The 24245-nt window shown below is 43.6% G+C and overlaps 2 protein-coding genes across 5 annotated transcripts in view; one reads left to right on the top strand and one right to left on the bottom strand.

Moving 5' to 3' along the window:
• The window catches only part of FTCDNL1 (formiminotransferase cyclodeaminase N-terminal like), a 286417-nt gene extending 270782 nt beyond the window's left edge, over positions 1-15635 (bottom strand). For 2 of the 3 annotated variants that reach the window (XR_011274691.1, XM_069615800.1), the window contains exon 1: positions 15277-15635. The gene's annotated coding sequence lies outside the window, so the exon portion shown is untranslated. The remainder of the gene's footprint in view (positions 1-15276) is intronic. The other variant, XM_069615801.1, reaches the window with a different exon arrangement.
• C9H2orf69 (chromosome 9 C2orf69 homolog) overlaps positions 15624-24245 on the top strand; it is a 41757-nt gene continuing 33135 nt past the window's right edge. The window contains exon 1 of one of the 2 annotated variants that reach the window (XM_069615803.1): positions 15624-15926. In XM_069615803.1, the coding sequence (XP_069471904.1) occupies positions 15714-15926 (213 nt within the window). In that variant the 5' untranslated portion in view covers positions 15624-15713. Of the gene's footprint in view, positions 16130-24245 lie in introns of both variants that reach the window. The other variant, XM_069615804.1, reaches the window with a different exon arrangement.

Genomic DNA, 24245 nt, shown 5'->3' with positions numbered 1-24245 from the left:
CTTCCACCCTCTCAAGTGGCCCAACCTGTAGGAAATTTGCTGAGGGAGGGATACCAGGCCACCACTGGAGTGGAAAGAAGACCCCTTTGGCTGCCGTACATCCCCCACCTAAGAGCTGCAAAGACCGAATGCTACTGCCACCGTTCTGGTACACAACAGGCCTCTACACAGCTCCGTCGGAATCAGGATGTGCTCCTGTCTCGGAAATGATGGGTTCATTCAGGGGGCTCGCCAGCAGCTTGGAGATACGGAACTAGATTGCAGCTATGTCACACCGAGCAGTACAGAAATTGTGCAAGAAAGTTCACAAGGCCATGGGAACGTTCTGCAAGGGTATGGCATTTTCACATCTGACTGACAAACCTTGATGTGCTTAAGTATTATTTGAAAGATGGGGTCACCTCTCTGATGAAAGCATGGACCTTTCTTTGGAACATTGTGAAGGCAACGGATGAACACTGACAGGTACAATGAGTGGCTGAGCGGAGCCAATGGCGGCATGTACTCCTACCCTGGCATGGCAGTTTTTACAAGTGACCAGACCTATCAGTGCACAATAAAGACATTGTTTGTGGACAGAAGGGGAGGTGAATGCCGCTGCCCTCCCCCCCACACCACCACCCCCAAGTGCCCTCTGCATGTCAGACGGCAAATGTGCATTAGCAAGAAAACCGACTTCCGCCCTTCCAGCATTGAAAAGCAACGATCAGTGCTCCTTTCAGCCCAGGACAGGAAACCTGCACAGATAGGCCAATCCTCTGATTAACAAGGTTGGGGAGTTGTGGCTGGACACAAGTTCTTCTGTACAAGGGGGAAGCTTTAATTTGCAAAAGGGGCGGGGACAACGCATTCCCGATGATGGTCATCTGGCCACTTATTAACATTACCTGTTTGGATTTTGAAAGTGTAATAAACCTGCAGCCGTTTTCCCCACACTTAAAGGAATGGTTCGGTCAAAAAATATTATTGTCCCTATGGGTCGGCCATGTGCTTTTAATCATAATTCGATCGATCGTACAAACATTTCCTATGCACCTTACCAGAGTTTTCGTCTGTTGAACACAAGCAAAATCAGGCAGCAGGGCACGGCCATTTTGTGATAATCCTATCATTTGCCTCCTCGCCCTGGGTGACCTGCATTTGCGGCACTAAATCATATCCCCCGCCCCTTAGCCTGACATCACTAGACGCGTACCGCCCATTTCACAACGCCAAAGCACGTCTCGTGTCAACATTCTCTGTGCCTCAGCTAATGACATGTCGCCATGGAAACGGCAGGAAGCCTCTTTCCTCGACAAGTATAAACAGAGCATTTCACAACACACAACAGCAGATTTTCTTTTCCATTCCTCTCGCTGTATTTCTTTGAGTATTCTGTGACTCGTTTGTGTGCTCTGGTCAGCTACCTTCGTTGCTTGTAGCCCGTGTGAAGAGATACCAGTATGACCGCTATAAATTATTTTCGTTTCTTTACCACACAATGGCAACAATAATGCTCTACCTGTACGAGCCTGAGTATTCCGAGGAGGAATTACTGGAAAGAGCAAGCTCTGTAGACGATGGGGATTTGGACAACAGTTGGGCGGACGTTTGGAGAACTGCTACTGCCGAGAAAACTCTGGATGCTTGTCCTACATATCGCAAGGCGATCCACAGCCGCAATGCGTTACTGAGCTACCAGACTTCACGGCAGCCTGTCTCACACGGTCCGTGTTGAGGATTTTGATGGTGCTTATGCACGAACTTCGCGCAACAGTTCGCCCTCGTAATCCAAGTAACGAGTAAGTGTAGTCTGGTTGTGATGTCAGTTAGGCCACTACTATTTCACGGTTGTCCCCTATATTCTCGCAACTTCAAGATATCATTGTCATATGCGTTTAGTCTTGCACTTCTCTAGTAATAGTCGCATAAAAGTTGTTCAATATTGTGAAGTGTCTAGTTAGCATTTGTCCTGGCAAAAATGCCATTGCATACAAGAATTGTCATTGACAACCAAGGTTTAATACACTTATCTTGGTCATTTAAAAACAGATTACATCTTTCTCTTTCATAGGTGGTACCGGCTGGTGGCCTATTGTTCATACACATGGTGGCTACATGGGAGGCTTGGACACCGTGTTCGACGAGTAATACCCACCTGTGTTGTTGGCGCCATTAGACAAACTTTCCCCAGCGACAGTGGTCAGTACAGGGGATTTTCCCTCGCCAAGCTGCAACCAGACCTTTATAACGTGTAGTATTTTTGTGCCATCAAAATAAGAAACCAAATAAAACACAACATATTTTTTATCAATGGTTGTTTCAGTTTTTAAGTGAATCAAGCGTGTTTCCATTCAGCAGTGTTCCGGTGCCTTGTCTGCACGTCTCCCGGCCCATCCATCCCACCCCCCACTATCAAAGGCAGTTTGCACCAGTGGATGTGCGCTGCCATGGGGGGCTGTCAGGGGCGCAAACGGCCAAGGTGCCAAACAACATGTACACTTCTAAAGGTATCCCACGTCCAGGGGCCATTGCTCACATGGCCTCCTCAGACCCCGAAGAGGACCACGCCCCTGCAATCCACATAAGTGTGTCTCCATTCAGCAGTGTTCCGGTGCCTTGTCTGCACGCCTCCCGGCCCATTCATCCCACCCCCCACTATCAAAGGCAGTTTGCACCAGTGGATGTGCGCTGCCATGGGGGGCTGTCAGGGGCGCAAACAGCCAAGGTGCCAAACAACATGTACACTTCTAAAGGTATCCCACGCCCAGGGGCCATTGCTCACATGGCCTCCTCAGACCCCATGTCTCCAGGCAGGCCTCCCCCGAAGAAGACAGCGCCCCTGCAATCCACATAAGTGTGTCTCCATTCAGCAGTGTTCCGGTGCCTTTTCTGCACGCCTCCCGGCCCATCCATCCCACCCTCCACTATCAAAGGCAGTTCGCACCAGTGGATGTGCGCTGCCATGGGGGGCTGTCAGGGGCACAAACAGCCAAGGTGCCAAACAACATGTACACTTCAAAAGGTATCCCACGCCCAGGGGCCATTGCTCACATGGCCTCCTCAGACCCCGTGTCTCCAGGCAGGCCTCTCCTGAAGCAGACGGCGCCCCTGCAATGTACATAATGCCATGACATATACACATCATTCATTCACAAACATACCCCTTTTTGTTATTCTTTATAAACCACTGGATATTTACCATGGGAACATCCTTGAGCACTGCAAGTCAACTCGTGAACGTGCTACTCTGTGACCGCTTCGAGTGAACTCGTCAGTGTGCTACCTGTGAACATCTCCCTGTTCTCCTGCCACTAATTACTCTGCTTGCTGAATCCAACTGTTTGTTGGTCAAGGTAAGGACATGTATCCTAATCATATCTCCTTCATTTGTAAATTTATATCTATTCCGAACTATCTAACTCCGTAGTGCTATGTTAATTTGTATCATTGCTATTGACTTGAGTTTCTTTTGTTATGTTATCGGTATATCAATTTTTACCATTGTCAATTGGCATCGTATTGCATCCTTCGCAGACCGTGCCTATAGTATAATCAGGTTTCATTTTCGTGCATGATAGAACATTCAAGGGACGAGTAACATGTTCTGATTTTCAATACATCAATGAATCGTTTGTGAAATGTATCCTATAATACAGCCGCACACGGTACACTGGTTTTGCTGTGGTGCCCAAAAGAAAGCGTGCATCGAACAATGTATGGTCCCATTCATTCTTTCGCACATGCTTATGCAAAATAATTTTCTAATAATGTTGACCTTTATTTTGCAGAATTTACAAAAATGCCTGCATGTTCTATTTTCGGTTGTCCTTCGAAGACCCATGACAAATCCGAATGCATTACAATGCATGTATTCCCCAAGACTGTTGATCGAATAAGAGAATGGGTCAGATGTGGCGGATATCCACTGGAAGACCTTGAAAGTAGAGTTAACCAAGTCTTGGAGGACAATAGGGGTCATCGATACCGCATCTGCAGCCTGCACTTCTCACCGGATATGTACAACACATCCTTGTACACAAAGAGGAATCAACCGAGAACAACTCGGAAATTGCTCCCAAACGCTATTCCGACTTTACTCATGAAAATGCCGCCACAGGTGAGTCACGCTTCCGGATTTAGCTTTACGCCTGTATTTCCGGTGTAAATGCCACTTATAGTACTTTCAATATTTATGTGATTGAATAGCTGTTGAAATAATGACTTTTTTGCTAAACATCAGTCCTTGTTTTGTAGAAACCCACTTAGAAAAATGATTTATGGGGATGGATAACTATGCTATATTATGCATTTCAATGAGTGTCATTATCTCTTATTCAGTCTCCTTACATGCCATTTTGTAATGTTGGAATTCCTAAATCGAATAATACTTTCCCTTTACCACTCCATGACTATCCACCGAATATGAAGGAACAAGATTCAACATCCATGTCTTGCCTGGAGTCATCAACCACTTCAAGCGCATATTAGGTAATCTTACCTAGCTATTCTGTTCCAGACTGGTTTTATGTACGGAATTCTGGATAATGTGATCATATTTTTGCAACGTATAATTGCATTACACAATGTTTCTTTACCACTTTACTGTTGATAAGTACCTATGTGGTCTTTCAAAATTGTGTGTCCCGTTTCCAATATTTTCGACATCACTAATGAAAGTACTGTGTTTCAGGGAGATGCTGAAGCGTCCACTACAATACGAACACCCTTCGTAGTAGATCCAGTGTCAGAGGTATGGGTCTTCATAGCTCAATAGAATGAGATAATCCGATCATATTTTCGCAACGTATCATTGCATTGCACAATGTTTCTTTGCAACTTTACTGTTGATTTGTACCTTTGTCGTCTTTGTCCCGTTTCCAATCTTTTACTAATGCAAGTACGGTGTTTCAGGGAGATGCTGCAGCGTCCTTTACAATTACATTATCCAGTGTGGGTGTTCCGAAACCAGACCATACAGTTGCTCCGGAGCCAGATGTATGCGCACTGACAGAACCATCGAATAAAAGACAGTCTGTCTAATTAGATGTGTAATTCCAATGACTTATTTTAAATGGATACTATTTTTTGTAGGGATGTATACAAGACCCGTTTATTGAACCGGAGGAACGTGTATCAGAGTCGGTCCGCCAGTTTGCTGATGTTGATGTTAGAGTAAAGAAGGTTTCAAAGAAAAGAAATAAAAATAAGGTTAGTTATAAACACTTTCTATTGTTGGCAAAAGTTGTGTGCCAAGGCCTTCATTATATGCTTTTTTTTAATGTCCTTTGTACAACACTGTATGTTGGATTTACACTGAACATCCCTTTTCCTATCTGTCCTGTAGTTGCCCAATCGAGTACGGACTATGCAGACAGAGACAGCGCTACAAATGACAGATGCTGCTTGCCAAACTGTGTTCACCATGGAGGAACTATTCATAGAGGCGCGTCGTGTTCACACTCGAGATGCCTTTGTCCAATGGGCAGAAAATGAATTTAATAAGACCTGCGATTCCAGCAAAGTGTTCTTGGGCCATTGCTACAATGCGCCAGAGGAAGGTGCACTTGAATTTATAGAAGATAGTTTTACATTACTCGATGAGCACTTGACACAATCGACACCTGCCAAAAAAATGCCCCCAAAAAACAGTCCACATTGATGTTTTCTCCTATCCATCGTCAAGTAACAGATGTTGAAATGACAGAAACTGAAGCATCAACACTATTGACCGACGAAACAGACAGACCGTATCGACTATAGTATGTCCCGTTTTGCTGATTTGTCCACCACGGGTCAGTCCGAAACAACATTGTTGCCTGATGACAGTATTATAAAAGAGGCCAAATACATAGTATTCGACAGCAGCTTGATGGAGATTAATAAAGATGGTGAAATGTGTGCATTCAGTGGGAGGGGAAGTACGTGGAAAGCCATTGGTGAGTTTGACTCGTCTAACACAAGGCAGTAACCTGAAAATAAATGCCACCTGTGAAAAGTCACATAAAGCATTTTCATGGTCCGCTCAACCGATGCTGGGGAAACTGCCAGCTGGCAATCTACTGTGTGCATCAGCTTTACTTTTCAGTGGCTCTTGTGTCACAAAGTTATCCAGTTTCTTTCAGTTTGTGGGACTCCATTTCATTTCCAAAACGCAATACAACAAATACCAACGTGATTATCTATTCCTTGCCATCAGTGATGCTTGGAAAATTGAACAATTGGCTACTGAAAGTACATTCCCCGACAAACGGTTCAGGCTAGCCGGCGACGGACAGTGTGACAGCCCCGGATTTTCTGCTAAATACTGCACCTACCATCTTCGGGACATGGAAAGTAAGAAAATTGTGAGTTCGGTAGTCGTGCAGGTGTCCCAATGTAAATTCTCGGTGGCCATGGAGAAACTTGGTTTTATAAAATCACTGGAAGAATCGAGGGGAATGTAAATCGAACTCATAGCACGGACAGACACGTTTCAATAGCCAAGACAATGAGAGAGCAGTATCCAAATATTAAACATCAGTTTGATGTATGGCATGTTGCCAGATCAATGAATGAAAAAATCTCGGCTGCAGGGAAAAAAAAAGGTTTGAAAGTATTTCGCAATGGTCCCAGTCTTTCAGCAACCATCTTTGGTGGAGCTCCAAAACATGTGATGGGTCTGTGGAAATTCTACTGGAAAAATGGCGCTCACTGATGCACCACTGGTCCAACGTTCACCACTGGACAGAAAACCAACATTTCCACCAATGTGAACATGGCCCTTTGTCCCCAGAGCAGGCACGGAAGAAGAAGTGGTTGATCGTCTTCAGCTCCAAAGCCCTCGAGAAGATTGTGTTTGATAAAACTCTATCAAGAGATCTGAAGGGACTCTCAGAATTCTGTCACACAGGAGATTTGGAGGTGTTGCACAATATGTGCCTAAAGTACAGGCCAAAGAGATTGCATTTTGGCATCCAGTGGATGAAATGTAGGACTTTACTAGCGGTATTAGCGCATAACGAGAATGTGGGCCGTGAACAATCTAGGACAGCTGGAAACTTAGGGATGCTTCGCTACAATATGGCCTTTACAAACAGAAGCAAAAAATGGGTGGTCAAGCCAGTATATGATGAAATGGAATTCGATTTTGTGAAAGATCTCATTGTTAATGTCGTCGAGATGCATAGTCATGGAATCGCGCACAAATCTGTTCAGAGCACACATACATTGCCACAAAACATTGCCAGCGTCCCATGTCCACCCAAAGCAGAGCTTGTTAAATCGTTCAAATCCCGGTTGAATTGATGACCGTATGCATTTTGTCTTTTGAAATCTATCCTCTCAGTCCTTTTCTTAAAAATATATTACAATTATTACGATTTGCTTTCACATTTCAAAGTTTAGTTGAGATACTGTGGGACCTTCATTTTTCATGTTAATGAACAATGGGTAACAGTGTGTAAGAATATTTGTGTTTTGGCAGTTGACTTGCAATAAAGTTCGGCAAAAAGCTGAATAACTGCTGGACCTACAAAAGGGTTTAGATGTAGGCCACAAAACATTCTAGGCAAGCAAGAGGTACTGACTGTGAAAACATGCCATGGGGTGGGAGGCCATGAGATAAGCAGAGGTGGCCCTATTGGCAAATTTCACCTACAGCTGAGCAGCGCCATGAACAACGAGCAGACCCCTATTTCAAAATGTATTTTCTCATGGATGCGTTGACACGGGATGTTGCAAAGCAAGAATGCACCTTCAATTTGAGTGAAGGTCACCAGCTTTGAATTTCGGCTTGGGAGCTGTGAGGCCCCACGCGTCTCTTGCACAGTATAAGGTTCTATTGTTTTTTGACCTTGAGAGGCAGGGACCATTCCGAAAGGGATTGAATTGAAGGTGGGTTTAATAACGTATGATATGATAAGGTTGTCCATTCCGAAACTGCACCTAGTTACACATAAGTTCACTTTTTGAGAAAACGTTGACACGAACGGAGGATTCTGCATCATGGTCTGCATTACGCCTAGAGAATGGAAATTGCGAATATAATGTAAGTTTCTCTTTAGACGATTTCATACCAGAACTAATCGAAATACAAATAGCTGATCGTTACTGATGGGTGACATTGTGCTTGTTTGTTCTGTTTGGCATATTGCAATGAAGTGCTAGTACTTCTATCTACCGGGCAACAGGCAGAGGCGTAGACAGGGTAGGGCCTGAGGGGCAAGGCCCACCCAAAATTTCTAGACGTTCACTCAGCAGCACCGTGTAGGAATTTACAGATGTTAATGTCACTGTGGTGGGCCCAACTACATTAGCTTCAGGCCCCACTTGTTAGACAATCCTGGCCACGCCTCTGGCAACAGGGGCAGGCCAGCACCGAGACGCATGTAGACCACCACTCGTTTCTCCCAGGCTCTACGCTAATAAATCATTACATTGTTTTTGCACCTCGAATTCTTGCCTCAGTTTACGCATTACGGTTAGTGCTCAACATTCTCATTCGCACTATCCGCGGATGCAAATAGCAGAATACTTTGATATTCTATGTTGTATTCTCTCGGTTCACATTGTGTCACCTCTGCGCTAATAAAGGAAATTAATAATTGTAATAAAGATCGGCTACTGAGACACTTTTCGATTTTTATCTTTTGCAAACAGGTACATTGTGCCGTTCTGCGATTGTCATCTATTCCAGACCCTGACCGATGGCTTCTTCAACCGCCAGCTGCAGCTACATGTGAATGGGTGGATATACTTGACCGTATTTTGGGATGACAGACAAGGTCCAATCTGTCCGTACGCGGTACCGGCGGCTAGGAGCAACATAACAACCTTTACGGTGCTCTAGTGCCAAATTGAAGCACCAGCCTTGCAATTCACTGTGCGACCGAAGTGCTTCGATTACCCAAAACGAACACCCTGTGTACCCAAAAGGAACAGCACGCGACTCACGATAAACATTTGCAGATTTATTAAACGAGAGCAAAGAAAAAAAGTTCTATTTTAATTGATTAGGTCACAAGCCGATTGTTATCGAAACATTTAATGTGAAATACATGTACTTTACCAATTGTACAGTCTTGTTGTCTCCTCTTAAAGTACAGTTTCATATTCCTAATTGTGATGCGCCGTGCTGTGAGATGATGTGTGTTGTTTTCCGGGTTCCACGGCTAGTAGCGTAGGTGACGACTGGGCGCGTTTGGCAACGCTGCCCAGCAACGTCACGGAGAGAGCCGGGGAATATAAATGATTTGGTGATGTCAGGCTCAGGGGCGGGGATATGATTTAGTGCCGCAAACGCAGGTCACCCAGGGCGATGCGGCAAGTGATAAGATTATCACAAGATGGCCGCGCCCTGCTGCCTGATTTTGCTTGTGTTCAACAGACGAAAACTCGGGTAAGGTGTATAGGAAATCTTTGTACGATTGATCGAATTATGGTTAAAACCACATGGCCGAACAATAGGGACAATAATATTTCTGACCGAACCATTCTTTTAAGGTGTTCAGCTTCACTCTGCACATTGCCCTCTGAATGCTTAGCACACTGTGTGCAGGAAGCCCGGAGGTGGCCAAATGCCAAGGTTATAGATGTGAGCAAGGCCCGTTCTCTGTATGTCAGCTTTGCTCCTATGCGGGACACTCTGCTCCCAACTCCTACTGCCCTTTTCGGTGGGAGAGGGCTATTGGTTTATATAAATCACTTGTGGCGAATCTCCTTCTCGTTTCCCATTCCCTTCATTTTGTGAAGGTATGTATGTAGGGCTACGTGGCCAGCCCGCACCCCTACCAATACGCAGGGGAGCCGGGCAAAGCCATCTAACGTGGTTACAGTCATCAGTGAATACAAAGCATCCATCCGGGACGTGATCAATAAGGAAGTTATCGTATCCAGGATAGATTTTTCGTCACAGTGATTTGTCAGGGAAGGTCAGGAAAGCGTCCACAACCAAGATGCTCATGGCCATACTGTCACCACAGGTGAAATCGCGAAATCCACTTATCCACTTCACAGTGGAGTCTTTTTAGGCGGGTCAAGTACCTTTTTCATTGTGCTATGCTGTGGTTGAGTGTCAGTTCTGAAATGTTTTATGTACCAATTGCACTATCCACAACTTCCCTCTAGGTGGCATTAGTGCACCAGGTTAATTAATACAAGTTACCTGGAAGTCAATCTGCAGTCTTCTATTGAAACCTTTTGGGGTAGGTGGGGGCTCTGAAGCAGCTGAGAGGTGGATGAAAACCAAGGGGTTTGTCTGCTAGAGGACGAGGATACTTCCATTTTCTTTAAGAGGATGTCACTGAGGAGCGGTCACAAAGACCTGTAGGTAGTTAGCACAAAACAAAGTTTTAATGTGGCCTAAAATTGGTGTGGTAAAATAAAGATATTGCATTAAATGAATCATTATGTCAAAGGACTCTTCATCCTTGCTAGATGCCGTTTTTGGCTACACTCTCCAGGCCCGCATGGGATTAATTAGAGGTTGTAAATGTGTCCTGTTAAAGCATTGAAAAATAGACAGAAAAATGATTTACAATCGATATATGTACATTTTGAGTTTATAAACTTGAACCCAAAAAGGCGCGTCATGCTTGGTAGCCCAAGATCTGGTGTTCAGGAAGAGAATCAATGAAAGAGGCTTGAAAAATGAACATATTGTCCCTAACATAGTTGCTTAATGGCTTTCTGGTGGCAGGGCATGATCTGGGAGAGGCCCCAGCTCTGGACGGGGTCGTAGGCGATGAGGCCGGATGTGTCCATTAGGGGTGAAGGATTGCTGTACACAGCTGCAGCAGCAGTCCAAGTGGCGCCCACCAGAGCCTAAGTGGGGCAGAGAGAAACAATCCCAGCTCTTATGCTCGAAGTTTAAATGCTCAAAAGCAAGCCGTAAAAAAGACCAGTACAGGTTCATTCTGGGGAGAAAGGTCAAGGACACTGAAATGTCAACCCAGATTTAAATTGAAAGTCCTATCTTGGAACACTGAGGACATACCAGCTTCGTTAATAATGATAGCATTGCATCTAGTTTTCATGCACATACTGAGATTCACCTACAGGAAACCTGGCTGACAGTGGATAGATATGTCATAGTACAGCAAGACGCCAAACCTCCACAAGGTGGTAGACCTTCTGGTGGCTTGCAATAGCAGTTAAATTAGATGATATAAGTCAACATAACATTTTCTCTAATTCCTACTATGGTCTATTGGTAGCCAAGTTTACCTTTGGGGGACTCCCTAACAATATAACAATTTTGTTGATTTCTATATTCTAATCCAGCGGTTATAGAATTGGAAGAGTGTCCAATACAGTTGAATGACGTTTTATGTACTTATAAAGAAGGTATAGATGTAAACCATGTTATTATTGGAGCTGATTTTAATTCAGATTGTCGACACACAGTGTGGAACACATGCCTCGTTAAATTAAGTAAGAAGAGTATCAAGCTGGGTAGGGTTTGGAGACACACATTTGTCGATTGGAATTTGCATATAGCAAATGGCTGTGTGTAGGGGGACATGCCAGCGGCCCCTACCTGGACAAATAACATGGATAATTGTGTGCTTTCCAATGAGATATTAGTGTTAGATACGGAGGCCAGTGACCATATAATATTAACAGCCACTTTTCACATTAGTGCAAGTTATAACGTGAACAAAGCTGTTAGCGATTTGGTTGTGGGTTTTGAACAGAAATACTTTAGCTAAGAGGATTTGTAATATGCATAATTTTAATTTGTGGTTGGGTTATACTATAGAACACACAACATTAGAGAGCAGAATTATGCTGTGCACCCTAGACGTTTTTATTTTTTAAGTTAATATCTGAGCATAACCTGAAAGAAAAAATGAAGGATGGTAAATTGAGACAGTGTCTACATAGGATGGGTCAGTGCAAAACAGAAATGCCCAACTTAGATCATTACATCAACTACAGAAAGCCAATATCTCTGTTGCAAAAGAAAAGAAGACATGTGAGCTACGCCAAGCCTATAAAAACTGGCATAAGGGCTACCGGTTTTATCTGAATCAAAAAGTTAGTAATTATATGTTGGAGGTAGTTACAACGAAAAATGCCCAAAATATTTGGGGCGTTGTTAATGAGCTCTTTGTAAAAAAAAATGCTGAGCTGGAGAGTAATCCTCTCTCTGAAGAAATGTGGTAATCCCATTTCTATGGATTGCATAAGGAGAATATGACTGCTAATCAGCATACCTCGATGGCAGCTGTCTGGTCCCAACACTAAAGCTCCAGGCCCAAACGTCCTCAGTAATTGTGTCTTAAAGGCCAATCCGCCTCCACGGGTATGGATACTTATGCTGCTATATAAGAACATTGTTGAAACAAAGGTGCTCAATACAAGTTTGGTGGTATCCTGGCAGTAAATCTGATGATATACGATCAAACTGTAATACCGTTACTGCCACTTGGTCTGACGGTATCGCCGCTGGATTGCAAGTGGTGGTATTAGTCCCCATTTATGAAGTCCATAGGAATCCATGGGCATTTCGGCGGAACTACTGCCGGTGGTAATATTGCCAACGGTAATACTGCCAAAATGGCTGTATTATGGCGGTAAGGCGGCAGAATTACCTCCAGCATTTTGTTGGCAGGTATTCCTCCACCTTACTGCCGCATTTCACCTGCACAGCCCAACTTGTCATGGGACCCAAAGACTACTACAATAACGTGGAAGTGGTCCATCATAGTACCAATCTTTAAGAAAGGTGATCGACTCAACCCAGTCAATTATAGTCCGAATGCGTTGTTGTTGAAAGCAAGATATTGGCCACTTTTCTCCTAAGAGAACTTGAGAAACAGAATTTTCTTATCCGAAATCCAAACTGTTTTTCGGAAAGAAGTGGCCACTTAGTGAATGGGTTTTTAATGAGTTGCCTGCAAGAAAATCCTGGGAGAAGGGTGATGCACCCGTATATGCAGCCACTATAGACTTCTCCCAGGCCTTCGATACAGTGAACAGAGGAATACTCTGGCAGAAATTAAAAAGGTGGCACATACCTGAATCACTGTTGCCATTCCTTATGTATTTACATGAATACATCCATCTGCATGTGCGACTGAATGGGCAGGGCAGCCTCACAGCCAGGTTCAAGGTACTTAGAGGCTTGCAGCAAGAGTGTGTTCTCGTGCCCTGTCTATTTAATTTGTACCTTGCTGATTTGGGAGAAGTATTGTCATTGGAGGGTCTTGCCACATGATAGATTGGGGGTTTAACCATACAGTGGATGTCTTATGCAGACGATATAATTGTATTAGATAACACTCACAGAGGTCTGAAACTAATAAGAGCGATTGAGAAATATGCTGTATTTAATGAAGAATTAACCCAAATAAGACTATTGTTATTAGATTTGCCCCGTGTTACAGAAAGCCATATGGCTACAGTTGGTTTATTGATCGAATTTGTTGATTCGCATTAAAACCAAATACATCAAACAACAATAAAAAAGCACAAATCAAATAACCTAGCAAATACAAAAAATAAAAACCTACATTTGCAGCCATTAATAGTCATAATTCATACAATGATTTTAAAAGTTCTCAGCAAATTTGAACATTCAGCTACTTTAAGAAAGCCTGCCTGACCAACATGGCCCTCTTTAAAAACATTAACAATGACCAAGCTGCGTATGGAACATCAGGTTGCAATAAAAATAAAGCAGAGCGGTACCGTGAACAATTATAATGCTTGAGCACAGGAATAATCATTGCCTGTCTGATTCGACCATATGCTGGACAAAAGATTACAAAGTGCAGAACATCCTCCAACACATGCCCACACAAAGGGCAACTTTTACTGTCAGGAAAACCTTTCCAACCAGCCGTGTTTACACATAGTCTTAAACAGTTAGAACGAGCCATAGTGATTAACCACCGGTCACATTTTTATGAACTCTGGGTAAAATAGAATTGTACCAGGTCTACCTGACTAATAGATGTAATTAGTCGGTTGGTTCCTACCTGTAGCTCGTTAGACTCACGCTGTTCTTTAACAAAATTGCTGAGAGAGGTCATGTAAAATGTTTTCTCCAGTTCAAGACAATAACATGCCGGGGAAGAAAAGTGCATGTGTATTCAAGGAAGAGACATTTTTCCATACATAGTGTAATCAGGGAATCTGGGACCAATCACACGTCCCCAATAAAGATTTGATAATAAACTAGGTTAATCCATCTTTAGCCCAAATACGGAGCCAATGATCTAATGGGGCCATGGCCCAATCGTCTTCCAAATAACTGATGCCCAATTTATTGTGAACATCTGATAGTAATTCAAGCATTACACCCTTCTAAGAAAGCAAACTGGGCTGTCTGCTCATTTAATTTGCCACAATGCTTAACCTTTCAGAAAAATGTAAACCACAAGACAGTTATACTAATTTGTACTTGGACTGTCTGTGGATGCAACACTCAGGCTATTTCTACACAGAGTTTGTAATTAATCAATCAGTCCCTCTTGCTTAAATATGTCTCCTGAAGTGCTGCTTACGGGTTATAGATGGAGCCCTGGATTGAGAGCAGATCTTGGAAGACCTGGCTAGCTAGTATGGTGAGAATCCTAAAAAGCTGCTTATGGATGATGATAGTGGAAGCCATGGATTAGGAGCAGATCTTGAAGGCTGGAGAGGTTTAGCTTTGGGCCTCCACCGAACAGTGCTCTGGCAAAATAAAGTTTCCCACAGTCCAGCTGTCTTCTTCAAGTCCAATTCCTCTCCACATTACAGTCCAAAACACATCTGGAGAGCCACAGGTTGCAGACTCTGCCCTCTAATCTTCAAGCATGCGACAGGTGTGGCTTGCTCAACACTACACCAACAAAACCATAAAATCTAAGAGCAACGTCAGCTCTGCTTGCACTAACCCACCCATAACCTCACCTTTTTACTTGCAGTATCTAAATGCCACCAAGCTAGCAAGACTCAACAACCTAACATCCATATGGAATTGAACAAGGGAAGGCCGTGTGTTGAGGTTACCAAAAAAACCCTCTCAATGTTTGCTGACTACTGTTATTCGACAATTCTTTTTTGGATATTTTATAACGTTTTTCGACTTTCTCGAGCCTAAAATGAAAGTCCATCCAATGTAAGTCATTGGGGAGCAGAGAGGCGGGGCAAGCTTTCCTCTTCGTGGGGGCACAATCTCTCTGAACTGTTTTCAAATATTGAACGGTAAACAGATTCTGAAGAAAGGTTGTTCCTGCTGCACAACAAATGGTAAAGAAACGTCTCTCATTTAGACACAAACAAATAACTTTGTTGCGATAGTAAACGTTCCTGCGCACACAACTTTACCTCTAACTTCCAAACCACGTAATGCTGATCAATTTTTCCTATTGGGTTTTAAAACGTTTGAAACAAGAGTACGGTGGCTCACTCAAGTCAAGCTTAGTGAGCAGAACACCATACGGTGCTTCTCTGCGGCGTCTAGCTTTTAACACCTGTTACACACAGAAAGCGTTGTATTCGATGTTGCAAGTTTGTGGTCCTGCTTCGCTTTCGCTAAATCTGTCTTTTCATTCACAGAACCACGAAGTTCAGTTGTTCCGTCGAAAATCTTTATATCTGGATGTTCGTTGTAGTCCTTTTTTTGTTTCCAACTTGTCGGGTGCGCGCGCCCCCCTCCGTCTGGCGACAAAGTATTGAAAGAGGCGCTGGCGCATTCCTCTCTCCTTTCAATGCGCGCTCTCTGGCTGTTTCCACGTCATTGCTAGGCCACGCCCCGGCGCCCTATGGCCCCTTCTTGCACCAGAGCTGCCACATTACGGGCTGTTCTCCGTGCTGCCTCCTGTTGTATGTGGGTGTTGCCTGCCCGTACAATGAGCGCGATAACTGTGCTCAGGTTACCTATGGTTCCGGGGTCAGATCCCCACAGGACCAACGAGCTTTTATTTCACCCAGGGGCGACCCCGAACCATGTGATCTACTTCCCCGGGGATGTGCAGGTGAGGCTTTGAGGTGGTAGCTCCCGTAGTATGAGAGATGGGCACGTTTGGTTTGTTCACAATGAATAAACTTGAACTTTCCCGTTGCATTGGGACTGCGAGGATTGGTTGCTGGCTGGAGGCGTGGTGACTTGATACAGTTAATGGTGCCGTCACATGCTTCAACAGTTGACGGTAATAAATGTGGCTGGGGCGGAAATAATGTAAGTGGTATTTTCGTGGAATGTCGAGCAGCATTGATTGGCACTTTTGAGAATTAATTGAGTGATTTCTAGGGTAGTGGTTGGTTAACGTAGTGATGGTTGATAACCATAGAGTTCAGGGGTTGATCTTAGTCATTGATGTTTTAGTGTTTTTAGAGATGAACCCGTGACGATCTCGATTCTACTGCTCCGGTGGCAATTGCATCCATTGGTCTTATATTGAGGCCATTCCAAGTGACCTTTGTGCTTGCATGATTGCTCAGTGTTGATGGGTGGTCCAGGGAGCTTTGGAAATAACACTCATTGGCGGCTGCTGTCCATGGTGATTTTTATTCCATGTGTGGTTGACTCCCCTGCCTAACTTCCCTTTTCCTGAGGCTGGTATGTCCATCAAACGCAACATTAGACGTGTGTGGCTCAACATTCCCTCCGCTAGAAAGAGAGCCATGTCCTTTCCTCGCTCTGCGCCCCCTGAACCTCCAGTGACTGTTTTCTAAGGGGTCCATAGTTGTACTCGCATCTGGTGAGGGAGATCTTGCTCCTCTGAGACCAATTAAAATGAGTTGTATTCTGCCTAGCTAGTAGAATGTTTGTATATTCACCATGAGTTGGCATTTACTTTACCCGCACCGAATATTAAAAATAACGTATTTCTTTAGGATGGGTTACACCACTGCCCTTCGAGAGAGAACAGTGCTTCTGCTGAGGTTGTTTTCATCCCCTTCATCAAACAATTTACACCAACACTGGGCGAACACGTTAATGAGCATGTTTTAAATGCAGAAACAAATATTACATGCATCACAATTCAGTACTGCAACTAGTAGTATCCTGTCTTCCATAAATATTTAACAAAAGAAAAACATCGCATCATAGGACAAACATAAGACCATTTGAATCCTTAAACCTAAAGTTTGAATAACACGAAATGCATACATACGTTAAAAGAAAGTGAAAACCTCATATCCTACAATAAATCATACCTGTATTAGTATGGCTGATATTGTATCTGACTCGCCGGTTGCAATAACGTGAAAAGATATCACACTTGGAGACAAATGTGAAGGTTTAGCCATGTGTCACACGTGGATAGAGCTGTGAAGCGTAGCCATGCATCACACTTGGATAGAATTATGGATATTAGTCAGTTGTCACAACAGATAGGACAGTGTAGATTAACCACATAGAATTTAGCAAGTAGCCAAAGCACTAACACCCTGCTTGTACTTCCTCAAACACTATACACGCCCACTGGGATAGCCAACCTATACCCAGCACACGCCCAACACAAGCAACACACACTTGCAACAAACCAACTCGACACTGAACCTTACCCGTACAGACACAACAAGCCAGTGTGCACAACCTTTAACACCTGCCATTCTACACATACACACCCCAACAAAACAAACGGTCACATAGAAACATCCCAGGCATTGGACTAGTGCGCACAGCCCTAAATACCATCAATCTACACACACACACCCAACACAATCAGCTATACAAAAACCACCCCAGGCATTGGACCTTGCCCGTACGGATGCAGCAAGCCAGTGCATGCAACCTACCATCTGCAAGCCAGCACACAGATGCCAGTTTCTCCTGGTTCTGATCTATGCTATATTTCTTCCCTCACTACCCAACCATGTCCTCTTATCTTGCAGAGCCACGTGAGCGCCTGGAGACTGCCCTTGGGTGGTATAGGTGCACGGTATAAATCAACATAACATAATTGATAGCGACCATGAATCTCCAGAGTTCTTTTCTCAGAATGCATTAGGCAATCTTTAAACACCTCAGAGAAAAGACATGCATCCTGGCAGAAAGAAACCTCTGCCATTGTGTCATAAGATATTTTGATAACTGATTTTTGCAGAACTACCCAAGGGAAGACCAAGGGTCATAGTCCTTTGAAACGTGAAGATGACACCTTTACCTAGTCCTCTCCCACAAAAAACATTGTAGTAACATCCAACATTGGCCAATGGACCGGATCCGAGATTCGGCATCTGATCTCTAGCAAGATCTCGGGATCTGGCTTGCCTCTGCCTCAGCCCCGGCAAACAACCCACACAACGCCCTGTGTGAGAATTTTCAGTGCGCCCACCTTGGGTTTACTAATTGACTGTCAATTAGTGAACCGAGGGACGGAGAAAAGTTTCACTGCGCCTAGTAAAGAATGACCCGACTCGGGGCCACACACAATACAGGAACATCAGCGGGTACAGTTGCTGAGTGTGTGTGTGTGTGTTCGTGTCAATTGAGCCCCTTGCTGTTCTTGTATAGTGTGTGGCCCAGCGCGCCGCTCTTGGCCGATTGCAAATAAACAGTGCTTTGCCTCCAGCTCACTATCATGCAGACTTATCAGTCTGATAGTGAGCTGGAGGCAAGGTGCCCTTTAGTTGCTGCGCCGGGAGGGTAGCGGGGGTGCACTTGTGTGTAGTACTGCAAAGCCATTTGAGCACAGGTAGCCCTTGACCATACAGAAAAGAGAGGCAGGACTCATGGCGCTACCTCTGGCCCTGCGTGCAGCATGGGCACTAGAGCCTCGGGCCACCACAGCTGTGTCAGGCAGCTCCTTACACTGGTCACCACTGTCAACTAGAGCTGCTTATACTGCTCAGCAGTACCACCTCACACTGCCTAGAGCCACCTCTTCACACTATCGGTACAAACTCTGGCTTCTACACTGCTCACCACTGTCTACTTTCTACTCTTCACATGGCCCACAGTAATAGCTTCTTACACTGCCCACTAGGCAAAGCCCTTTACACTTTTCATTAGTACCACCTTCTCACAATGCCCAGTGCCACATCTTCACACTGATTATCATTGCAAAATCTTGCTCCTCACTTTGCCCACAGTACCAGCTTCTCACTCTTCCTACTAGCTACAGCGCTTCACATTGCTCACCAGTGCCACCTTTTCATACAGTCCACTCGTGCCAGCAGCTTTCCATTAAAACCAGCCCCTCACAATTCCCACCAGTGCACGTTCCTCACTCTTCCCACCATTGCTGGCTTCACACCTTACCCACTATTGTCAATTTCTCACATATCCCAGTGCTAGCCGTTTCTGTCCCCTGCTGTCTGCTTCTCACAACTACCTAGCAGTACCAACTTCTCACACTGCCATCTGTGCCCTTTTCACACTGCCCAGCAATGGCAGTTCTTCCACTCTCCACCAGTGAGAGTTCCTCATAACGTCCACCAGTGTGGACCTTGGGTGCTCTGCACCAAAACAGCATGGGTTTTGCAGACACAGCCCAGAACAGACCGGTCATATCAGGCATAGCAGTTTCACACACCACTAGTCAATAGTACACTGGGCTCATTATGAGTTTCGCTGTATTCCTGTGGTATTTCTGATGAAATGCCACCAAACTTGGTTACAGTTAGGTTTTTTTTTTAAAACTATTACTTTACTTTAATTGATTTATACCGCACAACCAAGGACGCGTGGGCTTAAGGGCGCACATGAAATACCAGAGATTAACGAACAAGAACAAACCAGGCACCGAATTAGAAGAAACCAACAGCGGGAGAGATTTGGGCAAATAAGAGTTTAGTTTTTTTGTTTTTTTTTTAAAGTCTCAGTAGCCTTCAATTCTCTGAGATCTAGTGGAAGGGCATTCCATGTTCTTGGAGCCGCATTCTGAAAAGCTCCTTTCTTGGCTTTGCTGGTATTGCATCTAGGAGAAACTAACTGACTGACTGAGTTATTAGATCTAAGAAGTATCATGTTGGTTTTCTCCTTAAGCAAAACCTTTAGGTAAGAAGGCGTTTTACCCATGCAGCATTTGTGTGTGAATAGCATAAGGCCATACATTAGTCTTGATTCTACTGGAAGCCAGTGCAGACTCTTGTCTGGCCTCCCGAGACATGGTCTCTCCAAGCGAGACCGGTGACCACTTGTATCGCACTTTTTTGTATCACCTGCAAGCGGTTGCAGTCCAACTTTGTGATGTCGTGCAACAGGCTGCAACAATAATCCATTTTGGAACTCATTATGGCCCTTGCAATAGTCTAAGCATTAATTTGCGTAATGAATGGGCGGAGATGGGTAATAAGCCGAGGAAGAAACCAGACTGCTAACCTGAGCCTTCATGTTCAAGTGCTGATCGAGGAAGATGCTGAGCGTCTTAACCTTCTTATGTGTATGAATTTTGGTATCTTCAATAATAAAGCTCCTTAGGCAGGTCTTAGTTTCCTTACCATATTTGGAGTGCCTACTACCATAAATTCCGTCTTGTCTCTTTTCAGAGCGAGGCCGTTCTGCAACATCAATTTTTGGATGAGATTATACACTTTGTTAAGAAGGAATTCATCCTTATCATGAGAACCTGTCCGAGGGATGACACATTGGGACCGTGAAAATATTGTAAAGGCACAGAGACATACAAGCCCCCTGGGGAACGCCATGTAAACTCGACACTCCCGATTAGCTAAGAAACGACAAGATCCATAGGGCCGCTTCACCTGAGAAATTAGCAGTATTCTTCAAGTTGGTGATCAAGATGGAGTGATCCACCAGGTCGAAGGCCGCCAAGAGATCCAACAACATAATGAGAGAAGGCTTTCCATTATCCATGTGATCCAGAAGTCTAGACTTCAGCTCCAGTAGAGCTGTCTCGGTTCTATAGCATTGTCTAAAACCTGACTGATTATTGAGAATAGGACATTTGTTAAGATGGGCAGAGATTTGAATATAGGCCACACAGTCCAGGATCTTTAGCAAAAAGGGTGTATTAGTAATAGGTCTACAGTTTAAGGGCATTTTAGGACATACGTTTTTTTTTTTTTAGGATAGGAGTTATCTAATCCTTTTTTTATCCCCTGAGGCACAGAACTTTCTGCGAAAGAGGAATTCACAAATTTATAGATAGAATCTAACAGGATTTGATGATCATCGCTGAGCAAGGGTGCCCTTACATTTGGTAGATTTCAGATGATCAATGATGCAGGCTAGTTCTGGTGCAGTTATGGGGGAGAATGTAAAATGCTGTATAGAAGAATTATCAACATGATCAACTGAGACCCTGACTTCTGCCAGTTTTGCTTGATCCCAATTTTTCAGAGCAATGTCAACTTGATATTATCAAGTTTTACTTGCATGGCTTCTTGAATATATTATTACTAAACTATTATTTTGAACTTGTTTGATTGGAGTTCAACTGCCAGCTCTGCCCCCTCTGAACTCTGCTCCAAACTACACCACAGCCCTTGTGGGATTCACCCTTCACATTTATTCCATTTCCACCACTGGTAACATTCTTTATTCTTGGTAGACTAAATCACTGACTTTGGGCGGAGGGTAGCTAGTTCTGCTGAGCTCACAGTATCAAACATTTTACACATACACGTGACCAATAAAGCTGCCAACCAACTTTCTGAGGATTATATCACAAGCAGTCTTTTCTCTGTACTGAATGTTTATGCTGCCTACAACTCTTAGCGCTTGGTTTTGGCACTGGAGAGGGAGAGGGATAAATATGGGCTCATTGGTAGTGTCTGGGTAGTGAATCTACCCAGATACCACTGAACTATTACTTTTACCACCACTTTGCCCCATGGTATTACCGCCAGATTACCGGTGATGGTGCATGTCCCATTATTTTTTTTTTTTTTAGTCCATAGGACTCTGGGGGATTTTTGGCGGAATTGGCGTGGCGGTAATTCCGTCAGCTGGCCGATTTACTTCTAGTTCATAGCTTGAGGTGAATCCACCAACGTTAGGCCAGACACATAGTTGGGCTATGCGGTAATGCAGCGGTATACATTAACTTCCTGCATTTTACCTGCACCGCCAACTCGAAATGAGGCCCATAGTGTGACTGTGTCATAGTGAGAAAGTGAAGAGGCAGCTCTCTGTAGAGGCAATATGATTAATAAATCGCATAAATGATGCTTGGCATGGGATCTGGTACAACACACAGGAGGACCCCTTGTGTCCTTTTTCCTGCAATTTTGCAGCATATTTTTTTTATGGGGGTTTAGCCCCCTATGACGCAGCTCTATGCCCCCACACTCGTTTTTTCAACTCCCAAAATTATAATAAAGTACCTTAGCCATGCACCTCCACTCCCCTCCCCCACCCCACAAATAAATGCAGCATAACTGCCACGACGAGTGGGGCCCCCTGTGAGTTGGGTTCAGTACCCATGAGGTGGGAGTATTTTACTCCCTATTTTTAAACTTTGAGAGTAAATGTGATTTCAATAGACTAAAAATGATTCTCCTTTGCAAGAGTAAAATGTATGACATCCAGCCGACGTGTGCAAAAACTGTGTGCAAACCATTACCATGCAGTAGCTTTCTGCATTGTGACAGAACACACCTTTCATTATTTCTCTAAGGTCTGGTCATTTGATCTAACACAAAAACCTAGTCAATTACATAGTAAAGCAAACATGAATTGTATTGTGTATTTTGAGTTTCGATAGCAGAATTGTCTTTTGATGTCCAATGAAAGTCCTCATTTCCCTGGATCTGTTACTAACTAATGGTATACCAATGTTATGATGCAACAGTGCAGAGAGGCAAGGATTCCGTGTTAAATTCCATACCTAATCTCGTGGTCAAATGCGCTGTACAGAGAACATATTTATCACAATAATCACCAAACCGAATTATATACTTCTTTATTGACCTCGAAAGGATGAAAGGCTGAGTTGGCCTTGCCGAGATTCAAACCTGCAACCTACAGATCGCAGCAATGAGCGTTCCACTGGCTGAGCTATCTTATTGGTTAACATCCTTCCGAAGTCACTGAGTATCGACTGAGATATAATAATCACAGTGCCTAGATGTTGGATGAACCATGTACGAAGTGCTTCATAAAGTTAAATACCTATCTGGATTATCACAGGGACAGGTTATGCTGAGTTTCTATTTCAATTACAAATGTAACTTTAATTTGTTTTTGAATAGCGCTTGCACTTCCTGGAGAGTCAGGCTTTGGATGTTTTAATTGTAGCCTTGAAGAGTTGAGAGGCTATAACACCTGTGATTGGTGTAATGACAATCACTCACCCTTGAGCAAAGACTCTGCTGCCACTGACCATTCATAGTAATGTACCCCTTTGACAACAAGGTTGAATGCACGTAAACTAGACTGTGTATACTCATCATTTTACACACTTTGTTTTATAAGTAGAGTGTACATTAAATTAGAAGTGTAAAAATGACCTGCCTCTGCATGATTACGCACAGAAACTCTGAAAAGTACAATTGTGCAATACTGGTTTGCTTTCACTGTTAAAAAGGCATAATTTGTGACAAAAGATACATTTTCAATTGCAACTTAGTATTCCATCTTATTAATTATACAATCCTAAAATGCTAGGAAAATAAATATGCACAGTGCTTCTGTTTGCTCCATGAGCATCTACACACAACAAAGCTGAATGGAAAGAAACCATTCCTTTTATCGGTATGCATTTTCATTTTTTGAGAGGCTTCACAGAAATACATTCTGTTTCAGAGGCTTTTCTCTGTGGCTTGCAATTACACCCATGTAGATAAAAATCAAAAGGAGTGTTCTGGTTTCTGTCAAGTAACCCGACCTTTGTACTACCCTAAACTTGTGCGTAAATGTAGACTGGAAAATAATAAAGCTGTCATATATACAAGATTGTCGTGTGTAAAAAAAAAAAAAAAAAAAAGCCTGGTACGAACCTTATCTGTCAGCCTGAGCAGAGAGTATCATGAGAACTACATGAAACCCTACAAGAATACCTATAGAGGTTCACTAGTTGCCCCTCACTACAAGCTGAGTATACCAACGAGGAATGGCACTTAAGAAATGAGATTTATTGAAGTTCAAACTTCCTATTAAAAGCCGAGTAACTTAATGCAACACAACATAAAACTGTACAATGAGGTTTTAAGGACACCCTCTAAATTGGCAGAGTCTACCAACAAGGAATGCTACCATAAGGATTTCATTTGGTGAAATTTGGATAATTAATGAGATGGTGTGGAGCTTAAAAACAAAACAAAGTTTCTGTAAACATGTCGCACATGCTAAATTCTCGTAGGGAATTAAATGCTGACCATGTTCACATTACATGTCGGGCAATGTAAATCCCATAGATCTACTTGGCACTTACCAAGTT

This window comes from Ambystoma mexicanum, chromosome 9 (genome assembly GCF_040938575.1).
Source record: "Ambystoma mexicanum isolate Mex_15411 chromosome 9, UKY_AmexF1_1, whole genome shotgun sequence".
NCBI classification, from domain to species: Eukaryota; Metazoa; Chordata; class Amphibia; order Caudata; family Ambystomatidae; genus Ambystoma; species Ambystoma mexicanum.
Note: the sequence above shows the minus strand (reverse complement) of the source record. Positions and strands in the feature narration are given on the sequence as shown.